Below are 25,478 nucleotides of genomic sequence, written 5' to 3' on the forward strand. Positions count from 1 at the left end.
CACAAAAACGGTTTCTGGTTTTTTTTTTCTTCTTCCAAATTTATTTATCCAGTAATCCCCATTCCCCAACTGTTTTGTTTTATGTAGTTTTGCTATTTTTTTCACACAGACAGGAAGAGGCACAAAACATTGTTTTCACTTATAGAGTCTGAATAGGAATTCAAGCTTTGCTTCTGTACCCAAAAATACCTCTGTCTGCAAATAAGCTTATTATCAGCAATGAAGAAATAGGGATTGAAAGCCTGTCTATGAAACCCATTTTCACATCAGTTGTACAAAATACGGAAGCCTCAGGACCTTCTTCATCTCAGTGTCTGAGGTGGGTGAACCACGATACTGACCTGTTCAATAACCTGACTAAGGGCACTGAAAAATATAGTACTGTGGATACGAATAGAAATCAAAGGAATTTATTAATGTTTGCCTTTTGCTTTTATAATCAAGATGTGGTCTGAAAAGCTCGTATACCTGATGTTGTATAGGAAAATAAATAAAAAAAAACCAAAACAAAACAGAAAACCGAGCAAACCCATGGAGACTTCCTACTTCGCACCAGAGTAGCTTCAAGTAGATGCTTATTGTAATGCCAGTCTGTTTGATGATGAAAACTAAGAAATGTTGTGTAATTGTTATTGGAACAAGGAAACACTGATCAAATCCCAAAGCTATGCCAAAATTTGGAGCTATGGTAGTTTCAGGAGAATATCCTTTCTCTTTGATGGGCTGTACTAGCAGTCCTCAGTTTGAAGGGACAGGAAAGCATTAGGGAGCTTAAAAAGCAAATCAGTCTACAGCAAACAGCTTAGACAGCATTGTAGCCAGTGCTCTGGGAGCTGGTTTTATTATAACACCCCTTCGTTACCCCTACCAGCTATGTTTTGATTTGTCTAGGACCTTATTACTTTCTTCGGATCTCAAGGATGTGACATGCATGTTCCTTAATGGCATTCACTGACATGATGTACAGTGTCTCTGGAATTACTAAAATATCATGGGTTAGGCGAGGTTTGCATGTGGGAAAAGGCAGAGCCTTTTCCTGATCCTTTTCACCACTCTCTGCCTTAGACTGGCTCTGATGGTCTTTGTTTCTTTACAAGAAGTGAGATTACATCCTAAAGTGCACTCAGAACTGGGGCAGGTCTCAGACTGAGCAGGAAAGATTGGTCACACTAAAGGACAGGTTGGACTTGCTTGATAGAGCATGGTCCCCTGGAAACTCAGTGAGTCTCAGACACCATTTGTACCGTGCGTGTAGAGGAACAGATGAGTTCGCAGTGGAGGGAGGTAAATAGAATTCTCAGTTTCCATGTCATTTCTGCCTACTACTGGGGGCTGCATGCTCTTGTGCAATGATGAGAGCTGGTTTACCCTTTCAGTGCATTCAGCTAATACCTTGATAATTTATAGGATAGAGTTTACATCTAAATGGAAGAAAGTGCTTAAACGAATTAAGTGGGGCTTTATATGTCAGCTTAAAAGTATTCATATCCTGTTATTCAAGTCACTCACAGTGCCTGACAAAGACACTCAGTGAGTCACTTGAGAGAGGAACATTGCACTTGCAGGTCTGCCTCTGATGACAGCAAAGAGGGATTTGCAAAGGCTGATGTATGAAAAAGAAATCTTCCTTCTTCAAAATGTGATTTTTCATGTAAGAGAGAGGACCCTCCCCTCTTCCCCATTTTTACCTGGAAATTCCAGTTCTGGTAGAGAGTTATGGAGGGAAAGGTATCTCAGTCTACCTTTCCATTGCTGGACTGGCCTGCCAATTTACTGTTACCGTCCATGTGCTTGCGTTTGCCATGTGTCTACCCCATGGCTTCTTAGCTGTGACAGACACTCCCTGAGCTGGTCCCAAAGATTTCTGCTCCCCCAGGCTCTGGAAGCCAGACTTTGTAAAAGCCTGGGAAAATGATACCAATGTCATCACATAGAGCCCTGCAACCTTGATGTCTTGTAAGCACTTGCCACTACGCAGAGTTGGATGTCTAAGGAAAAGCAGTGCAGGATACTGAAAAAAACCCTGCAAGAAAGAAACAAATAGGCTCCAAATTGAAAACAACTTCTGAAAATAATTTAAATCCACTCTTTTAGAGAATAATCTGTTAAGCTAACCTGAAAAGAGAGTTAGTGGTCACTTAGTTGCGGCTTGCTTATTTTTGCGGGGAGAAAAAACAGGAGTTAAACAGTATCTTTAATCTGGCATTAACTGAAACTGAAGACAGCCTCAAACAGAAATTAGGTACCATTTTCTGTCAGTGGAGTGATTATCTTTAGGCCCACACTGAAAAGGAGAAGGCTGTGGTATCCATTTCTCAGGATTTCCGAGCCCAGTTTAAATGCTTCATGCAAGATCAGGCTTTAGTCAAACACAAGCTATGGTTTAAGTGATAGGAAGCACTTGAGCTCAGCAGTCAGGAAATGGAAGAGCCCTGGCTATCCCGGAGGTCAAACCAGATGGTCTGACAGATACTTCTGGCTGGGAACTGTGTGCTGCTGAGCCTGGAGAGTACCTATTTTTAACAAATAAAATATTGCTGTACAGCTGGCTCTTTTGAGAAAATAGAATTCTCAGGACATTTCATTGCTCTGACTGTTTGCATTAGATGTCTTTGATCTCGGTTTTTGGGTGGTGTTACTGTAATTGCTGTTTGCATTGCCTATAGCAGGGTTCAGGGCAGAAAGAAAGCCTGCTTTGGTTGCAGCCATCAGAGAAACTGCATCCGTTTGCAGGGAGTGCATGGGTTGAAAAGAAAAATGTGGCTCAAGCAAGAATTTAATTTTAAAGCCAGGTTGGAAAAACAAAAGGTCGTGATGTGAGAAGAGGAAGGTGGTTTTGGATTTGCAGAGTGTGGCTGATAAAAATAAGTCCAATGAAGTTTCTAATCATTAGATGTGTTCTGAACGAGTTTTGAAAATTTTTTCAAAAGTGAGTTTCCAGACTAAATGAGAAATGAAAAGACATTCACCACTGCAACTTATATGGCAATTGTCTTTTCTGGGTATGTTGGGAGACAGAGGGGCAGATGACAGTGATAGTGCTGTGGAGGGTTGACTCTGGCTGGACACCAGGCGCCCACCAAAGCTGCTCTGTCACTGCCCTCCTCAGCTGGACAGGGCAGAGAAAATATAGTGAAAGGCTTGTGGGTCAAGAAAAGGACAGGGAGAGATTGCTCGCAAGTTACCATCACAGACAAAAGAGAGAAATTAGTTTAATTTATTACAAATTAAATCAGAGCTGAATAATGAGAAGTAAAGCATGATTATGACCCTCTGAGATCTGCCACTCTCGCTCTTCTGCACAACAATGCAGTTACTGTATGTAGCCTCTCACTACCAAAACCTGGCCACTCAAACCAAATACAGGACCATATATCCTTTTTTATTATGTCATCAGAATAGCAACATGGGCTTGTGGAGAAAGAATTGGGATGGCCAGGATAGCAACAGTGCAAGTCTTTTGAGCTATGATGTTGCAAAAGAAAAGTTTTTACAAGAGGCACCAGCCCCAGCTAGCTGATCACAGCCTTACATCAAAGTGAGAATTCATCATCACGTAACACCAGTTTGCATTCATCACCTTCTCACCATTGTGAGCCACAGCATTTCCTAGTATCTGAATTTCTACTGTCCAGCTGAATCTCTAATTTTGAAAAGAGAAATGAGGAAATGCTGACAATGCCCCTAGTCCCTGAACTAAGCAGTACTGAAGGCTTTGCCTCCCATTTTCAGTGCCATCACTTGTTGCAGCAGGTACTACTGCCCAACATTGTAATGTTCCTGCTATTCCTATGAATTTCAGAGAGCAGTGTAACATTGCTGTTGTGTACTGTGCTTTTTCTTAGCAGGTCAGTACTGAACACTTTCGTCTGGGTCGTTGTCAAAAATGTAATCAGCACTTCCTCTGTTGACAGTGGGTCCATCTGTAAGGACAGCTAAAGCAGGAACTGTGTGTGACTTTGGTTCCCTGTAAAACCCTTCCAAATGATGCTGAGATAGGAAATACCCAGTGATGACAGGGTGGCTAATGTTCACAATTTTATTGTATATGTCATATTTTTTAGAGGTTTGCTTTCAAAAAACAACTCTGCAGGAATATCTGAAGGTTTCAGCTGTTAGTTTTAAAAGTGAACTTTTTAGCTCTTGAGTTGATAGGTAAAGGAGAATTCCTGGAGAATTAAAAAACAGAGGACTAACAAAAAGAACACAGTGTTTGTTATTTCTGAGCTGATCTCATGATTTTTGGTTTTCTGATTCATGATTCTGTCATGTTGATGGTAATATGGGTGCATGTAATGGAAATAAACAGGCCCTCCACTATTTCTGCTTCTGCCTAAATAGTCCTATTTTTTTAAGCACACAAGTTCTCCATTGCTGGTTTCTGGGACTAATCACACAAATAAATTATAGTTTTATAGGGAAAGAAAGAAATGCTGAGTGTAGCTGTGTTATCCTCTGTGTCCTGAGCCTGTGGCTACAGTGTTTAGGGAAGATTTCTGTTTAATATGAAAACTGCAGGCTCAAAAAGAAAGAAAATGAATTCTGGGCAGTCACAGCTTCTTTTCTCACTTATTTGTTCCTGAGGGTTTTTTTTTTTTGGCAAGGATGAGGAAACAATGAGCCTAAATTTTTATGTGAATTTGAAAAACAGAGAACTGGTACAGTTTTGCTTGCCTAACTTCTGCAGTAAGAGGAGCCATGTTTTCAAAGCCTGGAACATATTTTAGATGTACCTTGAAAGGGAACATAATGCTGTTTCTTTCAAATACTGCTTGAATGATGTCCCAAGCTTCTCTATCACCTGCTTCCAGTCCTAGTAAAAGTTAAACATTATTAGTAGTAATAGATAACACATCTCTTTCAAACCTCAAATGCAAGACTTGCTCCCTGAATATGGATGTTATCAAAAAAAGCAAAATGGGGAAATGGCCATTACCGTGGAAAATGGAAGAAAAAAACAGAATAAAAAAGACCACATAAACCTCTTCTAATCACTCATGGAAAGAAGAGAAAATATCCACAACCAGAGTACGGCTCCAAACAGGAGCCCTACTTACCTCACAAATGTATCTGTAGAAGTTTTGGGTTTTATTTTTAGTCATCGAACTTTGATCATATCTATTGTTAGCCCATACGTATCCAGTGCTGTGACATGAAGGTTTGCCTGTCCAGGCCTTTAGTTCTACCTCTGCAGTGGAGAACCTGTGGGACAGGTCCATCCAGAAGTTTTTGCAGTTGTTATTTGACTCAGTACATGACCCAAGGACAGTCTTTTAGGTTGTAGATATCTCAGAGATAAGGAGACTTTGCACAGCTTTTAAAACCTCTGGAAGGAGATGTGTTCAAAATCAAGCACACACCAGGATGTTTTGCTTGGTCCCAGTGAACTTCTGTGTTCTGTATGTCATCTTATCTCAGTACTCTCTTTCCCTACCAAACTTGACCTTTTAATGAGACAACTTCAGAATTTCCACAGGAACTTCCATTTTCAAAATTTGTGAAGCTCTCAGAGTTTGGGAAACTGAAGCCCATTAATTTTTGATGGTTTGGCTTTGTTTTGTTTTAAATGAATGCCATGTGGAGGTATTGGATACTTGATAAAGCATGCTGAGCATGTTCAGATCCCATGGGGAAGAATATGTTTGCCATATTAGTGGATTAAATATTGCTCAATCCTAGATTTAATTTTTCTGCTATACCAAGGAGGTACATAATTTCTTGCTCCAAATGAAATGCAAGGAAGCTACTCTTCTGAGGGAAGCTGGCATGCTGTGCTGTCCCTTTTCTAGTCTCACTCATCCTAGCTGTGGAGAACATGCTCTTCTGAAGGCCAGGTGAAAAGACATCATTCTCGCTCTGCGTGCTGGAGACCCACCCACACATGAGATACTCTCATCAAGGATATTTTTCTTTCTCTCCCATGCCCAACTGAGTCAGTGCACCTAGTCAGCAGCTGGCAAATATCGTGCCTTACAAACACAAAATAGGTGACCGCAAATCCCACGTGAAGATAAAGCCCATGGCTCACTTGAGTTCTTAATCTAAACTGAGTGCAGAAGTGAGGAATGAGACCAAGTGGTGTTTATGTCTTCTTCTTTAGTTCTTTCACACTCTTAAAACTGGAGATGGCTCTTCCAGTGGCCCAGGATTGAAAATTAGGTTTTTACTTTGGTTATTTGCAACCATCTGCTTCTCAGCCATTAAGCTAATAACAGTGCTTATTTTCCAGTTCCCTTAAAAAAGAAGAGAAACCTTTCAGGAGGGTAGTAGCACTGGAAATTCTACATGCAGTGATCTAAAAAGACTGTCTCTACACCCAAACAATAACCTCTTCCTAATTATTTTTGGAAACCAATTTCTCCAGTTGTGAGCAATGGTATCCTGTTAGTAACCATGGCTCTCCTTGTCTGAAATATAAAAAATATCCTGCGTTCCGGCCAGAGCTACACAGAGTTCTCTGGCCTCAGAGTTTTGAGACAGTTTCAAATTAAGGATTTGCTGTTTGTTTTGTGTTCCTTTTTAACTTGCTTTTGCAGACTTGTAATTATGCTTTGAGCAAATTCAGGAAGAAGTAAGTTAATCGGTAGAATAGATCAGGGTCTTTCATATCATACGTCTAGGGTGTGGGTTTTTTTAGAGGACAGAAGCTAATATTAGCAGTTATTATAGTAAACTGATGTAAATGTTTAGAAATTAGTCATTTGAAACATGTCAGAGCTATTCCAACCTTTCTGTTCTAGACCAGATCTTATCAGATTTATGCTAATTTATCTGCATTTTCATTAGGAAGTTTTCACGCCTACTCAAAAATGTTGTATCATCTTTTCTTGGTACGGACATTTTATACGTTGGTGCAGATGTAGTAAAGAAACGAAGAGTCTGGGATAGAGATTGGACTGTAGCCTCTGCTCTGATTTTAGTCTTTGTGCTCTGGTTGATCTTCTGTAGTTTGGTTTAGTCTTTTGTTCCTACTACCTGAGTTCATAGCTCTTCCAAACCCTCACTGCTTCTTGGGTTAGCTGTCTTAGGATTTCTAGCTGAAATTAATTTGCATTCAATATGAATACTTAATGCCCATGTCCTTGTACAAGCGTTGTCCCAGGGTATAAATAGCTCTTTTTTAGGAACATCACACCTGCTCTCAGTCCTTGTTTATCACAGTTATAATAAAACTCTATTTAATCTCCTCTCGTAAGATGGAGTCCTCATCCCCTCCTGTGCCTCACAGCACCTTCTTTGTATCTGCTCCTGTCTCAGTGTTTCTCCTTCCCGCAAAGTTTTCAGGCAGGTTTGTGACTTGGTTAGAGACATAGTATAGACACTTTTCGGAGCTCTTCCAAAATAACCGTGGCAGATCTGCAAACAGCCCAACCAACCCTACACCTCTTTGCTTTAATCATTAGAACTTGCTTCAATTGATTTAAATACCAGTGCCTTACATTCTGCAGCTGGACAGATTTTCCTTCTCATCTTTTTTACCTGCACCAGGGAACCAGGTGTTTCGACAATGTGTTGACTGTTATTGTGGGGGTTTTTTTCCAGGGAGGTTCAGCTTTTTCTCCAGCATCCATTATTACCTCAAGAAGAGCACAGACCCAAGCAGCAGTCCTGGCTGAAGATGTGGGATGCCCTTCATCCACCAGTGAGGGAACTGTAGCCTGCCTCCGCCTGTTGCCTGCTCGTGTCCTCAATGATGCACAGACTAAGGTACAACATAGCAAAATATATGCCATTGGCAAGAAACCAAAAAGTTTGCATTTACACAGAGATGTGAGAAATCTTAAAAAGATAAATTATTCTCAATCCTTGTCAATGAGGAACTAGACTACTTTTGGTAGGGGGAAGTTGATGTCCATGACATCCACCTCTGAGCTATGATTCTCCTTTAGACTAAATTCCTTTTACACTGCTTTAACCATGTCTCCTAAATAAATCTAAATATAGTTTTGGCCTTCTTTCAGTTCCCTTTTATCTGCCCCTTGGTTTTACTCTAGAGGAGAGTCGTGTCTGTAGCTTCAATAACTGAATTTATGCAGAAAAGGAAGTGGGGAGGGATGCCAGTGTTTTGTATCTGAAGTGGGAGACTTGTGAAAGCTGCAGTATAAATAATTCTAGAGATGGATCTTTTACCCACAAATTAAAATGCCCACTTGACAATAAATTTTCTTATCAAGATCACCATGCAGCCAATCCCTTATTTAAAATAATATTTTATGTCTATAAGACCATCAATTCTTTTGGTCTCTTCAGCCTGTTTGACTTACTGAGACTGTCAGCAAAACCATTGTTTCCTCCCAGTGGTGAGCTTGCACTTATATTAACTGATGACTTGTTCCTTTGAAGGGTATCAGATCAGTTGTCTTAAGCATAAATAAAATGGAAATGAAAGGGTAAGCTAATTTAACTGCACAATTCTTGCTTTTTTTTGCTAACATAGCTGCTAGCTATAAGTGGCCCATTCCAGTACTGGGGGCCAGTGGTGGATGGAATTTACCTGCAGGAACCTTTAGCCGAAGCCCTGCGGCGCCCTCAGCTTCGGAAAGTAGATCTGCTCATTGGAAGTGCTCAGCAGGATGGGCTCATCAGCAGAGCTAAAGCAATTAAGGTAGGAGGACACTCACTGTTAATGAACTAATGGTATAGTGATGACAGTAATCATATGCGGCAAGGATAGATGTTTTTTGATTTCTACAAGTTGTGAATTATACTACATGGAAATATGCAAAGGCATTGTCCATCTCCAGCCAGTCCTGTTCATTATCATATTTTTTGATTAACATTTCTTGGGGACATATGAAAAGGTAGGAGATCAGCAGGGATTTAGCATTTATGTTTTACAGTTTCCAAAATCCTATTTGTGTTTCAATCTCAGTAATATCTCACAAAGCAGAAACCAAACTCATAACTTGGCTATGAAGTTCTTCACTTTGCAGCAGGATTAAGTCAGCATTTTGGGATGGGGGTTTTTTTGATAACCTGTTTTCTCTGTTGCCTTTAAGATGATTCATAACAATGATTCTGAATATGGACTGCCTATAACTAAGAACAGCACTGGTCTGAGGTTTTAGGACACAAACTGGTGAAATGAAAAAGAATTGCATCCATGCTGTACTTTGGACATAAAAGTCCTCAAAAGCCTGAAAGTTTATCCACAGAGATTTTATGTCTTCTTGTGAGCCTTCTGGCACTGTTTTTTCCTGAGACAGCATATCAGTCTTTTCTAGTTCATTTGTCCTTCTCTGTGATAGGAGCAATAGCTCTTCTCTGTTTAACAGTGCCAAATTAAACTAAATATTAGCAAGTGCTCAGATATGTGCTAAAAAATCGACAGGAGAATGTAACACAGCAGGGATTGTTTTGAGGGTTTTCTAAGTGAGCTGCAGGTCTGTTGCTATCTTTCTGTAACTGTGTGGATTTCATGTCTTGGCTGTGAAAGTTCAATCCCAACTTCTCTTTGTTGGTAGCCAATAACACATAGACCAATTTACTTCAGAATTAATGGCAAAAGTACCCCTTTGACCCACCCAAATTAAGTTCATATTACTTGTTTGGTCTCCATCAGAAGATTCCTGCTCTTATTTTATGTATCTTTCTCTTTTGGAATCAATTAAAAGAGGAAGTCATAGGAGGAAGGCATAGAAGATATACTGTGATGCTGGAGGCCTGCAGACAATGATCCAGACCTTGTAAGAGGGGAAGAAACCTCAGTAGCCTCAATATAAGTCCTGTGATGAAGACTTGGAAGTGAAATTCTTTTCTTTACAACTGTTTCCGCATATAACAGTTGTCTGGAAAATAGAAATGAAATTCCGTGATGTTTTAAAGATTATGCAACAAATCATGGTGTTGATGAAAGGCAAAAGTGCTAAATCCCAGCAGTGTCAGGTTGAAATGGAAAGAAAAAACACTTGTAACTGAGAGCTTAGCAGAAAAATGTTGCCTTTCCAAAAAGAAAATCTGAAATATCTTGTTTATTTAAAGGCTTGCAGAAAATAAGATTGGAAGGGAACTCAAAAAGTTGGTGCAACTCAACCCTAAGAAAGGGTCATATCTACCTCAGCCTGAGACCTGTTTGGGGATCCTCTGATCTTCCTTGTCAAAGTTTATCATTGAATCATGGAATGGTTTGGGTTGAAAGGGGCCTTTAAAGCTCATATAGTCCAATTCCTCCTGCAACGAGACAGGCTGCTCAGAGCCCTGTCCAACCTGACCTTGAATGTTTCCAGGGATGTTGTATCCACCACCTTTCTGGGCAATCTGTCCCAGTATTTCACCACCCTCATTGTAATAAGCTTCTTCTTGATATTCTGTCCACTAATATACCACTTCTAGTCTAAAACCATTATCCCATATCCCATTGCAACAGGCACTGCTAAGAAGTTTGTCCCCAAGTTTCTTATTACTATTAAGGTTTAAATATCCTTACTTAGAAGGATAATTAACTTCTTTACTACCTATTGTAGTAATAGCTACCTTACTTTGTCCTAATGCCTTAAGTCAAATTCCATCTGTGTTCCAGAAAACTCATAATATTCGTGGTAGGTGGTTTTATTCTATTTTCTTCCTTTTGACTTTCTTAAGCTGTTTTCATGGTCTTGGTAGAACTGATGATTTTTTAAATGCACATTTTCCTCTATTTCTGTTTTCCTGTGGCTCCAGGTTTTTAAGACTTGAGGGAATAAGAGTGTTTTAACCAATCTGTGTTCCTGTCTGGATTGTTTTCTTAAAGACTTGCTGCAAGGTTAAAGTTTCCTGATTTCTCCCTTGTTGACACAGTGTATTAATTGCTGGGAAACTGCAATGCTTATTAAGCTCTTTAACAACATGCATTCTCCATGTTCTCAGAAGAATTTCTGTGTCATAGCCATGACCATGTATGGTTTCAGTCAGTCAGATGAAGTCCTGAGTAAGCCACAGACATATTTAGCCACAGTGATAGAAACTGGTGCAGATGGTGGTTGTTATCTGGAAGTTTGTGCCCCATTTCCTCTGTCATAATGTTATAAGGAACCTTTAATCTGTGCTAAATGTCCTCTCCCCACAATAGACCTTGAAGAAGGATTTGAGACAACCCACACTGTATCCCACTCTTCTACTTTATTAATTTTAAGCATTCTCTTGAGGTAGATCTGTCTTACGTCTTTGTAAGAAAACCCAAAGCTGGTTTTACTGTTACACTAAGGAGTGTGGGAAGGATTAGCTGGTGGACAGAGTACTGAGCTCAACTTGGGGAATCAAGTTCCTAGTTTGCCTCTGACTACAAACAGAGTATTTAATCTGTTCTACAAAGAGGGGACCAAACCTCCCTGGGATGAAAATCCATCTGTGGTTGTATTCCCACTCTGTAGAGAGAAGAACCATGCATGTATTTCAGTAGATAAACGCAGCTAAAAGGTGCTGTGGCATGTGTATGGATTTGACAAAGTCCTTCATTTCTTCTTCACCCTTCTGTAGGGTGACTGATTTCAATGTAGTTAATGCAAAGAGTGGGGGTTAGAAAAACCCAACCCCTGCTAACTTGCTCTGCCAGCTCCTGGGAATAACTGTGTTGGCCAATTCAGTCAAGGGCTTGCTCTGTTAATCCTGATCTCTATGAATACTGATCCTGTTAAGTGGTGAGGATATACTTTTATCCATTTGGATATAAGCAAGCTTGAGATGTGATGCAAATCTTGTCACTTTAGACTGGAGTTGCATGCAGGTTTTATAAACTCTCAGCAGATGAGTCATAGAAGTGAGAGTAAAACCTCTAGACTGCAACTAGACCTAAAGGTGGTAAATCCAGTTGGCACTATGTTGTTCTCTGGGGGCTTACTGACACTTGGTTGTGCTGGGTGTCTCTGTACTCCCACGGCAAACACTGTGCTTGTGCCTATTAAGGTCTTTGCTATTAAAAATGAACTAGAAAGACAGAAGGCATCACTTAAGTGCTGGCAAAACATTTCTGTTCTATTTCCCTACAGTTAAAGGCTGAGGTCTCCCAATGATGCAGCAGGGAGTAGGATGTGCTCAATGTCTTGCCCGTGGAAATGTCCATTTTATGGCATTCACTGAAATGGTTATTCATGTGAACTGATACAGATTCAGCACTTCCTGCGGTGCTTCCTACTCATCCCCAGTGCAGCCATCAGATGGTTGAAACTAAGTAAGAAGCAAAGCAGTTTGTTAAGGGACTGGCAAGTGGTACCATAATGCACTATTGTGTGGCATATGGAGTAGTTAAGCCTGAAACCATTCACTACAATTCCCATGGCAGACCTTCAGGGAATATTAGCTTTGAGCAGTCATAGATTAGGGCAGCTGAGCAGAAACCTCTGAAAATGTTGATTTCAATTCCCAACTGACAAAATTTTGTCCCTGTGCTATATGTGATGCTCAGGTGGGAGGACCTAATGGCATTAAATATATGGATTCACTCATGTGGCTCAATGTCTGTGTTTGTCTCTCTAAGCACATAGGTCAGTATAATCCAGTCCACATCCTCCATATGTTCAGTGCCTACTGTGTAATCTCCACACTGCAATGATTTAGTTGAAATACTAAGGCTGTACTTTTTGCATTTTCTTTCTTTTTCTTTCCCTCCTTAGTACAATCTAGTTGGATGCAAAACCCAAAACCAAAACATAGGGGACTGGATAGATAGAAATCTAGTTTGTTTACTTCATGTAAGCAACTGGACCTATGCAGACCAGAACTTCCATCCTGCACTGTATTACAATCAGTTAATTTCTTTATGGAAAAAGGAATTCAGCAATGTACAACAAGTGGCAGATATATGTATATTTATTGTAGTGACCAGGGGAGCAGTGTCCTGATAAATCCCATCAGTGAGGAGAATAGGCTGATATCAGCTCTTTACTTCATCTCGCAACTAGATGGAATTCTTAGAAGACTCTGCTGAATGGCTGTCAGGTCTTTTACCATCCTTTGTGACAGTGTTTGTCAAAAGCCATATAAGGCCTAAGATCTCTGTTAGTGTTATCACTATTCCAGTTTGTCAGAAAAAGTACATTTCGCCCCTTGGAAGATGTAAATGTCTGGTCTACCTACTGCTACAATTTCTTTTAAAATAAAACATTGGACTAAATTCATTCATATGCTCCGGTAGGTATCCTGTAGCAAGAACAGTAAGCAATATTTAACTAATTATTTAAGCAATGTTTATGATGACTTTGCATCACCAGAAGAGTAGAAGGGAATGCGCCTGCTGACTTTAATGATTTTCTTACATGCTTTCTAAAAAAGCTTGAAAACCCCACTATAACTCTGAGGTCAGTTGCTAATGCCTCTTTAAAGGTTAGCAGAATGTAAATTATTTTACATGATGTGCAGCTGTTTCTATTAATCTGGTAGTAGCTGTTGTATCTACTGTGATTTGAAGATTGTTCGTTGGTTGTGTATTTTCTAATGGGAAACATTTGTTGGAGATGGAAAATTGGTCTAATTGAATCAATTTCTGAGAAGTTAAAATGTTTTGTCTTTTGTTTAGTGAATTTCATTTTGAATGTATTGCTTTGTTTGGGGCTATCATGTTCAAGTCAGAAGTTTAAATTATATTATATTGTAACCAAAGGGACACTTCAGAAATTCTTTCAGATTGTGCTATTTTAGTGCTGTCTGGGGGATGAAAATTCTTAAAATATATTACAAATACCAGTTCTGTTTCTTATCCATCTCTGCCAATTGAGTCCTCTTTCATCTGACTCAACATATCTCAGGGACCTCACTCTATTATCAGTTATTGCTGAGAAAGGTCACCAGAGTTTTTGGGGCATTTTGGAGATCACAGAAACTGGTACATAGGCACAATAAATCATAAAATCATAGAATAGAATCGTAGAATATACTGAGTTGGAAGGGACTCATCAGGATTGTGAAGTCCAACTCCTGACCCTGTGCAGGACAGCCCAAGAGTCACACCATGTGTCTGAGAACGTTGTCCAAATGCTTCTTGAACTCTGGCAGGCTTGGTGCTGTGACCACTGCCCTGGAGAGCCTGTTCCAATGCCCAACCACCCTTTGGATGAAAAAACTTTTCCTGGTATCTAACCTAAACCTCACCCAACTCAACTTTGTGCCATTTCTTTGGGGCCATTTCACTGATCATGAGAGTGAAGAGGTCTGTATCTGCCCCTCCACTTCCTCTTGTGAGGATGTTGAAGTCCACAATAAGGTCTCCCCTCAGTCTCCTCTTCTCCAGGCTGAACAACCTAAGTGACCTCAGATGCTCCTTATAAGACTTCCTCTACAGGCCCTTCACTATCCTCATTGGCCTCCTTTGAATGCTCTCCAACAGCTTAATGTCTTTTTTATATTGTGGTGACCAAAACTGCCACAATATTCAAGGTGAGGCCACCCCAGTGCAGACCAGAGCAGGACAATCCTCTCCCTTGACCAACTGGAGATGCTTTGCCTGATACAGTTCAGGACATGGTTTAATTGCTTACAATGAAAGGCTGAGGTCTGTCAGCCTTTAACTGCCCTCCTGGCTGCAGGGCACTGCCGATTCATATTTACCTTGCCATTGACCAGAACCCCCAGCTCCCTTCCTGCAGTGCTGCTCTCCAGCCTCTCATTTCCCAGTCTATACACACAACCAATGTTTCACCATTCCAGCTGCAGAGTCCAGCACTTGCCCTTGTTAAAATTCACGCAGTTGGTGATTGCCCATCTCTCTAATTTGTTGAGGTCTCTCTGCAGGGCCTCTCTGCCCTGGAGGCAGTTGACAGCTCCTCCCAATTTAGTGCTGTTGGCAAACTCAGTGTTCCTTCGAGTCCTGTATCCAAGGAGTTAATGAAGATGTTGAAGAGAATAGGGCCTAAGATGGAGTCCTGCGGAACCCCACTAGTGAACAGGTCACCAGCCTGATGTTACCCCGTTCACTATAACTCTTTGTGCCTGACTTGTGAGCCAGTTGCTCACTCATTGTTTAACATGGTTTTCCAGCTATGTGCTGCACATTTTGTCCAGAAGCATCCTGTGAGAGACAGTATTGAAAGCTTTACTGAAATCCAAAAAGATTACATCAGCTGACTTCCCTTGATCAGCTAGGTGGGTTACCTTGTCATAAAAGGAAATCCTGTTCGACAGGCAGGACTTTCCCCTCATGAACACATGCTGGTTGTGACCAATGGCTGCATTGTCCTCCAGATGTTTTTCAATACCTCTCAGAATAATCTTTTCCATGATTTTAGCAAGCATTGGTGAGACTGACAGGCCTGTAGTTTCCAGGGTCCTCTTTATTGCCCCTCTTGAAAATCAGGACAACATTCACCACCTTCCAGTCAGCTGGGACCTCTCCAGATTCCCAAGACTGCTTGAAAATAGTTGAGAGAGGCATTGCAATGACATCAGCAGCTCTTAGACGAAATCCCGTCAGGTCCCATAGATTTATTGGGATCCAACTGGAGCAGCAGATCCCAACAATTTCAGGGTAGACTGGAAGTTGATCATTCTCACAGTCATGGTCCTCCAGCTCAGGACACTGAGACCCCCTTGATTCGTCATCTGTGTTGAAGACAGAAGCAAAAGAATGTATTAAACACCTTTGCCTTGTCTGTGTCCCTGTTTGAGGTGACCATCCTCATCCTGTAAGGGGCTGATGTTTATTCTACACTGCCTTTTGCCATTAATATGTTTGAAAAAACCTCTTTTTATTATCCCCCGCATTCATGGCCAGCTTCAACTCCAGTAGAGCTTTGACCACACAAATTTTCTCTCTACAGTGGCAAGCAGCATCTCTGTATTCTTCCCATATGCCCTGACCTTGGGCATATACCTTCTTTTTTTGCCTTATTTCTAAGGTAAGATCCCTGTTCAGCCAAGCCAGCCTTCTGCCTTGTCTGCTTGACCTCTGACATTAAATACCTAAGGCTGACTGCACTGAGCCAGATAAAAGGCCTGTTTAGCACAAAATGGTGTTTCCAGCAGTGGTTAAGAGAGGCTGTTTGTAAAAATAGGGTAAGCAAATATGATACTTCTGCTAAATGCTCTGCAAACCTCTAGCACTTTGCAGCTCAGAGACTTCCTAGCCTGAATTGGTCTTTCTGTATCTAATAACCATCAATTAATTTTATTTCTTTTTAATTAAAAAACTCGTTCATGAAACTTCATCTCCACCAATTTGGCATCCACAAAACCATGTGGCAAGGAGTTCCTCAGCTTAACTGTGTGTTGTTGTATAATGATCCATCTCCTTCTCTCTGGTTTTCAACCTTAATGTTTATTTGATACTTGACCATCAATGACACAGTGAAGGAACAGTTCCTAGGGTACATAATCAATACCCTAAGATTCTTCTCTTTATTTCTCTCTGGTTTAAGTATCCATGACAGGTGTAGAATAAGGTAACAAATCCATTTTAAAAAACCAATAAAATTAAAGTATTGCATGAAAGTTGCTTGTACCCGGATGATTTATACACAAGAGCTTGGGCTTTGCACTGGCATGGAAAAGCATCTGTTCTTACCCATAACTGCTAACCTCAGTCACCAAAAGAGAGATCCCTATCTAGACAAACACTACTTCTGCTGGTTGGTAGGAGTCTGAATTGATGTGTGCCAAAGCTGTGATGGAAAGATTGCTTTTGAATTCAGTGAACTTTCAGTCAGGTCTTCAGTGATCATTTCTATTTCTTGCAGAAGAATATGCGTGTCCTTGCTGTATTTAAGCTGAACGATTCTGCAGGCAAGTGTGCTATGCAGTTTCTTATGTGGCATTTATGCACATGAAGTGACGTGTCATGAGTGAGTTGCCCATCTTTTTCAAAGTACAGCTGTATTACTAAAACTGCCACCACATGACTCTTTCACAATGCATAGGCCAAAATCTAGCAAAAGAGGAATTTTTTACAAGTACGAGGAAGATTTCCAAGATCTTCTTGGACCTTGGGATACTTGGTAGTGTTTTGAAATCCCTCAAAATGACTTAATCAAAATGCACAGAGCATTAGAATATGTCACTAACGACAAACCTCGGCCTCAGCACATCGGGAACTTATTTTCCGTCTTTGATTTCTGTGAATCTATTGAAAAGTAATTATTCCGTTTGTACTTTCTGTATAGGGTTGTGGAAAGACCTTCTAGAAGTGTGATGAAAACCAGCTGTGGGCCATCAAAATAATATTTTCAGTAAAGCATCGACACTAACTGGACTGGGCAGACACTGGCCTATTTTGCATCAAACTGACTGCCCAAAATAATAGAGGTGGTTTATTAGATCTTTTTCTCTAGAGTTCTTATCCAAGTTTCACCCAATATGCACCTACATGGTGCCCTCTTTAGAAAGGACTTGATGAACAGAGAAGTTGCTCTGTTTCTGAACTTGAAATAAATTCTTTAGAAAAAAATTAAAAAAACTGAATTGACAAAATAAAATCTTCGTCAAAGAAAGATGTCCTGAAAAATTCCAGCAGTCTAGCTTTGATAAAAGTGTGTGTTTGGGTATGCAGTTTGGCATAGAAGATTGTCCCTGTGACATGGGCACTTTGCTCTGGGGAATGTACCTTCATGTTAAGAAAGGTTTCAGACCACAGGAAAAGGGTGTTTCACTGTTGGTTTCTTTGAAAGGCCCTAACAGTTATAAAGCTTGAAGATCACGGCTGTTCCTTGCATTGGGATTTGGAGAAATAGAATTTCTCTTCCAGGGCTAAGGCAGATATTATTCCAGAAAGGGACCTAAATACAGAACTTACAGCAGCCACATTATTTTGTAGGTGTTCCCAGAAGAGACAGAATGATATAGCCATGAAATGGTTATACAACATGTTTGCTTTCTGGAATTTTCAAAGGGAAGCAGGAAAATCTCCCTCTCTCCCCTCTAGTTTTCTCTCAGGGAATTCATCAGAAAGACAGAATTGGACACACAGTGGAGAGCTATCCCTGGGAACTACTTCTGTGAGAGCCAGCAGGATTTCTGAACTATTAGAGCTCCATCTGCTCAGCGTGGTACCTATGATTTGGAATTACTAGATCAAGGTTTCTGTCCTATACTATACTTAGAAGAAGCCAACGCTTCTGGTCGGTGACAGTTTTGGGAAAACGAAAGTAGGACTGTACCCTACTTAATCCCCTCGGAATCAGGGATCACAGCATAGAGGACTTGTTCCAGCAGAGGGAGATCTGAGCCTATATTGTTTCAACAAAAAATGAATCTTTTGTTTTTGTTTCTAAATTCCATGTATGCATTTTGTTCTCAGAAATTTGAAGAAAGTCAAGGAAGAGCCAACAGCAAAACAGCCTTTTATCAGGCTCTGCAAAATTCCCTAGGAGGAGAAGAGTCCAACTTGTTCATTGAAGATGCAGCTACATGGTATTACTCCCTCGAACATTCAACTGATGATTATTCATCCTTTTCCAGGGCTTTGGAAAATGCTACTCGGTAAGAAAGTCATCCTATTACAACTGTGTGATTGGAGTTGAACAAGGTTTCTTTTGCTTATCTACAGTGTGCATTTATATTCTGAAAAACTTGAGAAATTCTTATGCAAATGAACAAAAATGGGTAATATTATTTCATTTTCTGTGAGGTTTCCAATGTCATTGGTAAATGGAAATAGAACTGATTTTTGTGCCTTGTTAGAAGTTTGACATGTCTTTCAAGAACTGTATATTGGATTCAGACTACTAATGCTTATTTGTGTACTCTTTCACATCAAAGATGACTGGGTTGTTTGCATACTCTGCGTCAACTATTTCTTGAGTCCTCTCATCCCTGTGACAGTAGAAGAACTAATAGACTGGCTTTTATTCCCAAACAGTCACCTAATTATATAGTTAGATACTTTTCCTCAGTGGTCAAGTTTGAAAACTTTGATTTCAGCAATTACATTACTTTTTTTATTATGAAACCTGCAAAATATATTTCTTCACAATGTCAGGCACAACTTGATGCCATTTCCTCTCGAGTGTTACTTGGGAGAAGAAACCAACCCTCACCTTACTACAGCCTCCTTTCAGGCAATTGTAGGGAGCAATAAAGTTGGCCCTGAGCCTCTTTTTCTCCAGGATAAGCACCCGCAGCTCCCTTGGCTGCTCCTCTTCAGACTTGTGCTCCAGACCCTTCACCAGCTCTGTTGCCCTTCTCTGGACACACTCTAGCACCTCATACATGTCAGCAGAGTCATGAGCAACTTACCTCCAATATATACACTCCTATACTTTGCACTGAAACATTTTATGGACCATTGGGAGGTGGAAGATGAGCAGTGGGCCACGTTCACACCACCTTGTATGTATGCATAGCTTCAACCCTAACTGGGTATCAGGGTCAAACCCTGGCATCAGGGTCAAGCAGTTCTGGATAACAGTCAGTTGGAAGGGTTCATTGCCCAGTTGAACTAGGACTCCACAGCAGTCATGACACCTATGGTTGGCCACAGAGCCTGGTGGATGTCTTTAGCTTGGGTCACATACTGGTTTCGTCTGCAGAGAAGACTGGAGTTTGCTGTCTCCCCCACAGGCAACCAGTTTGCTTTAGCCAGTTACAGATCTTAAACTGAGGGGTGGGGCGTGTTTCAGTTTTTCTGAAAGAAGGCAAACTGAGGAGAAATTTCCTGTTTTCTGCCTCTGTGCAAACTCAGGGACTGAATGTTAAAGTGGAACAGATTTTCCAAAAATTAATCAAAAACTCTTTCCCTATCCCTGTCTCTGCTTCATGAGCAGATGCATTATGAAAACTCTTCACATTTCTAATGTGATGTGGTTTATAAACTGGTGGCTTGAGTCCTAACATGCCAGTCCAAGATGTTTCACCTCTGTTCTTAACTGAGACATAATAGCTACAAGCTCCCGGTATCTGCAGTCTCAGTGTTTTCTGTCCCACTGTGACCCTCTCCACAACACCTCAAAAACAGGGTTTTCCTTTTATTCCTCCATCGGAGCTGCAGAGCGTTGCTCCAGGGCAGCCTTAGGGAGCAGGAGATGAACAGGAGCCAAGATTTGCATGGAAACATCTGTTCCAAGAAAGTGGACAGTAGTTTCTGGGTGGTCCAGGTGTGCCAGTGCTTTGAGTAAACAAGCCAGAAGGCTGTGGGTTGAGCTTTGTGCCATTTGTCAACTCTCGCACCATGACACATTTGTCCTCCCTTGTAGCCTGTCCCAGGGACAGGCCACCCATCACTATGACATCTGGAGACACTGCCTGCGGTACCTGTGGAAGCACTATAGTTCATGGGCATTAAAGCCAGAACTCGTCTTCAGTCTCCTTCCATCACCACTGTTAGCCATGGGATTATAATTCTTTAGTCAGATTAGTAAGGTTTTAAGCCATAATAAACCACTGAAGGACATAAATTTTAACCCTTCTTCTTATCTAGAGATACAGAATCACAGATATGCTGAGTTGGAAGAGACACAGGAATCATTGAGTCCAACTCCTGCACAGGACCATCACCAAGAGTCACACCATGTGGCTTGAGAGTATTGTCCAAATGCTTCTTGAACTCTGTCAGGCTTGGTGCTGTGACCAATTCTCTGTGGAGCCTGTTCCAGTGCCAACCACCCTCTGGGTGAATAACTTTTTTCTAATGTCTAACCTAGACCTCCCCTGACACAACTTCAGGCCATTCCCTTGGGTTCTGTCAGTAGTAATCACAAAGAAGAGATCAGTGTCTGCCCCTCCTCTTCCTCTCACAAGGAAATTGTAGACTGTGATGGGGTCTCCCCTCATAGCTCTGTGAGGAGCTGTTATAACACAGGGCTGTCACATTTGATCATCCACATATAGCCCAGGGCTCAACGTGGTGCAAACATTGACTTTTGCAAAGCTGCAAGGGCTGGCACAGAGCTCACTTCCAGCAGGAATGTTATACACCAACAGTTCCTTGCAAGCGCCTGTGACAGCCTCCTGGGCATAGGGATTCCCTACTCCTTTATGATATGAGGCAAATGCCTTGGCTAAGGAAAGAAGTGGATGGCTCATTCTTGAGCAAGAAGAAGGATGAGCAGTAAGAGCATCTGATGATAATCTTTGCTTTAAACACTTTGGAATGTACTCCAGCTACAGCAGAAGGGAAAGGGAGGCAGCAGGTGCAGAATGACAGTCACCTACATCAGTATCATATAAATGGTGAAGAAAAGAGGGGATTGTTCAGGTTTTTTGATATTTGGTTAGTTGGTTTGGGTTTTGGGGTTCTTTTCCCTTAGTTTTGTTTCTTTTTAACAAAAACCTTACTACCAGCATAGGTGTGTAAGCTTAGAAAAGTTCTAGTTCAGGAAGTTATAATTGACTGCTTAAGTTTTAACAGGAATTACAAAGTGTGATAGAGCAACATAAGTGGTTATTATAAACTGCATACATTGTGCATATTTCATAGTTTTAAAATATTTCCACTGAATTCTTGTATTTTTTTTCCTAAGTATAAAATTAGTTTCATTTTCTTTTTCTTTTTTTCCTTTTTTTTTTTTTTAAACATATTCCATGCCTATAAGAAACAGCTTTTTCATTTTTGTGGTTACTATGTATTTAAGTTTTTTTACTTCCCCAGAATAGCTGACTATTTTTTCCCCCATAGCAGCAACTGAGAATCAATTTTAAATGGTGAAATGTATCTCAAAGCATTTCTCGAGAGCTAATGCTCTCCCAGACTCCCTAGTTTTCAAAGACCATCTGCTCTTCTAAAACCCCGTGCTGGTAGGCATGTGAAGATCGGTAATTTTCATTTCATATGGGTGTTGTCAACCATAACTGTCAAAGAGCGCTGTGGTCAGTCAGCCCATAGCTTGTGGTCTCACAGATGGGCTTAAAATAAACTCTGCTGAACCAAGATAGATACCCAAACAGTGCCTTTCATAACCATACCAGTTAAATATAGCAATGTGTTTTCATGCTTCTCTGACACTGTTCTTTCTTGCACCAGTCATTTATTTTTTTGTTTTTTTACCTACCGAGTCTGAAGGAGAAGCTGCTGTTTCAGATTCACTAAACTGAGAATTGAAACCTCCCACTTCCTCAGCAGATATGTTTGTGTGCACTTATGTAGGTAAGGGTATATAAATGCCCAAAGAATGTGCTGAGTCTTTGGGCACGTGAAGAGTGAGAATGATGATATGTGTATATATAGTATTGCCTTGAGGAATCATAACAAGTAAGGTGTTATTGCAGTAAGGTGTCCTGTTTTCTACCTGCCCCCCTTGAACAGCTTGTGCTTCTTCCAGCTACTGCTGACTCCATGTTACAGCCCCCCTTCCTGGGGCTGTGGAAAGTAGGAAGGTTTGGATACAGTTGCTTCACTCATACCTTTTGCATTATATTAGCTGGTGTTAAACTGATCATTTAGCTATCTCATTGCACTCTTATTGGTTAACCTTTGTCTCCCAAATGTATTACACCAGATATTCCGTACTGATGAGCCCTGCAGGTTATCTTCAAAAGTGATCTCTTGCCTCTTCCAGCAGTGGAAGCTTTACCCAAAGAAATCACACAGATCCAAATTCAGAAATTATATTTTTGGCCCTTAATCCAGGAAATATATAAAAACTTTTATTAGATATCATTGCAACCTAGCGGTGCCAGAAGGAACTTTATTCTATTATAAGCAAGGGCCCCCATAAACTAGAATAAAATGGGATTGTTTTTTTGGCCAGGATAGTCCTTGTGTGTCAGATCTGGCTTATTTACTATCATCACTGTTGTTCAAGACTCCATAAAACAGCAATTTTAGTGAATTCTAAGTGATACTGCACTCGTAGATGGTAAATGTGGTTTCCTTCAGTGGATTTGAAGGCAGAGATATGAGCTGTTTTGGAATATTTAAAGAAAATTATCAAGATAGAGAGTGGTCTGTTGGTTGTGGGGGTTCTTTCCTTTTTTCCATTACATGACTGTGTCTGTTCCCTGCTCCTCCTTTTTTATCAGTGACCAGTTTATCACATGTCCCATCATAAACATGGCCAGTTACTGGGCTGCTACCTCTCGAGGAAACGTCTTCATGTACCATGTACCTGAGAGCTCCTCACAGAGCAGGTAAGGAGATATATTTTATTATGTTTCTTGGATGTAGAATTTGTAAAACCAGGGCTGACTGCTTGGGCATGCTGTGGAGTAAATGAATAGATGTAGGTACCTCAAATAAACAGTTCAGATCAGCAAAGGGGGGATTGGTCTCTGATAGTTTACTTCTCCGACTATGAAGGAATGTTTTTCTGAACTGGAGCACTTATCATTAGATGTCTAAATTAAGTTTCCCCTTTCCAACTTACCTACCCTTGCCTGTTCCAGACAGTCTTTCAGATTCCTGCCATACATCTGATAAATCTCCCACAAAGAACCAGAATGTGGTCTAAGTCATCAGGAGTTCACAACTCTCAAAATAAATGGAGTAATGTTTTCTAAGGATTCAACATTAATTTAATAGTGCCCTCTTTAGAGGTCAGTGCAGTTGTACCCCAGTTACAGTGACTGGCCTTCAGTGTGGATGAGTTCTGAGATTTATTCCTTCCTGCTCCAGCTCTGTGACTGGTGATCTGCCAGCAGATTGTCTCATGGCAGCAAAAAATATTTTTTTTTTCACACAAGCATTTACAGATTCAGGCTCTGTGTCATCCTTCATGTTAGAAACTTACCTGAAAAATGTTCAGCAGGACAAACTGTATTGTATTTTAGACAGAAAGGCCTATATGGCCATGGGAGATGCAAATGTCTTGTTCCCTTGGGTACAGAACAAGCTGGAAGGCAGCGGCCCTTAAGGTCACCTTCCCTGGTTTTATTTTAGACCCAGCCTCAGACAGGAGGAGACACGGATGTTTGCAGGCAGTGGTCAGCACTTTGGGCTGCCATATGACACACCACAGTTGCTCCTGCCCCCTTGCTGTCAAAGGCTGAGCGACCAGAAACTGCAGTGAGCGTTGCCCCTCCTATCCCCTGGATCCACATGTCAGGGCAGCAAAGCACACAGGGATGTTTATCATACTGTTTCCTGATGAGAAAGATGTGCTTGTTCCCTGCTCCCTGTACTGCCCCATACCTCTCTCTCCAGGAAAGATATTTGAGACCCTTTCCTTTCTCTCAGGCTTTCTCCAAAAGGGCTCAGGGAAAGGACAGCAGGTTCCCAATGGCACCATTTGATCCTGTGAAGTTTGCTGAACACTGAGTGGCTTTCCTGATAGCACAGTGAGAAGGCATTTGAAAGAAACCAGCTCAGATCTAGGTTACAGATGAAGGCCATTGTGCTGTGGTAACACAGGCTCGCTTTCTTTCTGAGAAGAAGTTAATCCTCGGGGAGCTGTTGTTTCGCTGGCAGCTCCAGCGAGAATGTTCGCAGTGCTCCGTTTGGCTACTGATAGGCTCAAAGAAATGACTTTTACAAGGCTCCAAACAGGGCTGAGCTGTGGTATGCCAAAAATTCAGCTGCTCAAAAGGAAAAGATATGTTCTGAAGTGAGCTAGCAATTTTTCTCTTGCTTTGGAGAATGATAGTGACCCAGTCATCTATTAGACCTTATTTGAAAATAGATGAAATAGTACTTATACAACTTAGACTTACTGGCTTTGAGGCAGTGATTTTGAATGGATGAGAATGTTCTTTTCTATCTACACCTATTTAAGATTTCTCTTGTGCCCATGTTATTTAGATGTCCTCACACTCTCCAGTGCTGCAGTAGTTTACATAGCACTTGGCTAGACATTTTAATATCATTTATGTTGACACTGGTCTTCTAAGGTAATTACTTTTAAACTTTAGTGCGACTTGTTAGTTTGCATTTTCATAACCCTCTTTAAAAGAACAAAACCAGCTTGCTGTCCAAAACTTGTGGGAACATGAGACAGAGGCTCAAGTGCCTTAAGTTAAGCCACTTGCAAGGAGAAATGGCCCAAATTAATATGCTGTGGGGCACTGTTACTCCTTTCGTCTTTATTTATTCTTAAGTACCATTAAAATAAATGCTATTTGGGTTGCAAAGCAAGCACTTAAGTAGAAGTTGCAGAATTCAGCTTGTCTGTGTATGGAATGATCTCATTTGATGCTACTATGTGGCTATTTATGAAGTGATACTCTTGTTTTCCCAAGGGACCCCAACTAGGTACTCTGCTGAATACTCAGAGAGTATTTTGTGTAAATATTGTTGTCATCCATTCCTAACTGAATCTTTCTTTATTCTTCATCCTAGTTTGGCCATGTCATCTCTCTTCCTCACCCTCCCTATAGCATACCCCCCTCCATATAGTATAGGTACATTACAGGCTGTCCAGCAGCCTCACTGCATGACCATGCTGTGATGCTGTCAAGGGAAGAAGCTTCACATGTGAGAGTGGCCTTAACTTCTAAAAATTGATAAACCATCAGTAATCTGAAATCAACAAAACAGAGTGTTTGGGAATATTATTGGTGATTTGTCCTACCAGAATAAAACTAATGATGTACATGAAACAGCCTTCAAGTATAATATATAAACTAAACTTGGGGAAAGATCTGGCCACCACGTCACCACCTCGCAGAGGACTTCTCTAACCACTGGCATAATGAGTCCTGACAGTTGTCAA

At 40.9% G+C, this 25,478-nt stretch overlaps 1 protein-coding gene across 1 annotated transcript in view; it reads left to right on the forward strand.

Annotated features, from left to right (window-relative positions):
• Positions 1 to 25,478, forward strand: part of TG (thyroglobulin) — a 146,922-nt gene that overhangs the window by 106,448 nt on the left and 14,996 nt on the right. The window contains exons 42-45 of the mRNA XM_027712037.2: positions 7,543 to 7,707; positions 8,438 to 8,605; positions 18,197 to 18,378; positions 22,855 to 22,962. Coding sequence (XP_027567838.2) covers positions 7,543 to 7,707; positions 8,438 to 8,605; positions 18,197 to 18,378; positions 22,855 to 22,962 — 623 coding nt within the window. The remainder of the gene's footprint in view (positions 1 to 7,542; positions 7,708 to 8,437; positions 8,606 to 18,196; positions 18,379 to 22,854; positions 22,963 to 25,478) is intronic.

The sequence above is a fragment of the Pipra filicauda genome, unplaced genomic scaffold (assembly GCF_003945595.2).
Source record: "Pipra filicauda isolate LSUMZ 115617 unplaced genomic scaffold, ASM394559v2 scaffold245_size1146780_pilon, whole genome shotgun sequence".
Taxonomy (NCBI): Eukaryota; Metazoa; Chordata; class Aves; order Passeriformes; family Pipridae; genus Pipra; species Pipra filicauda.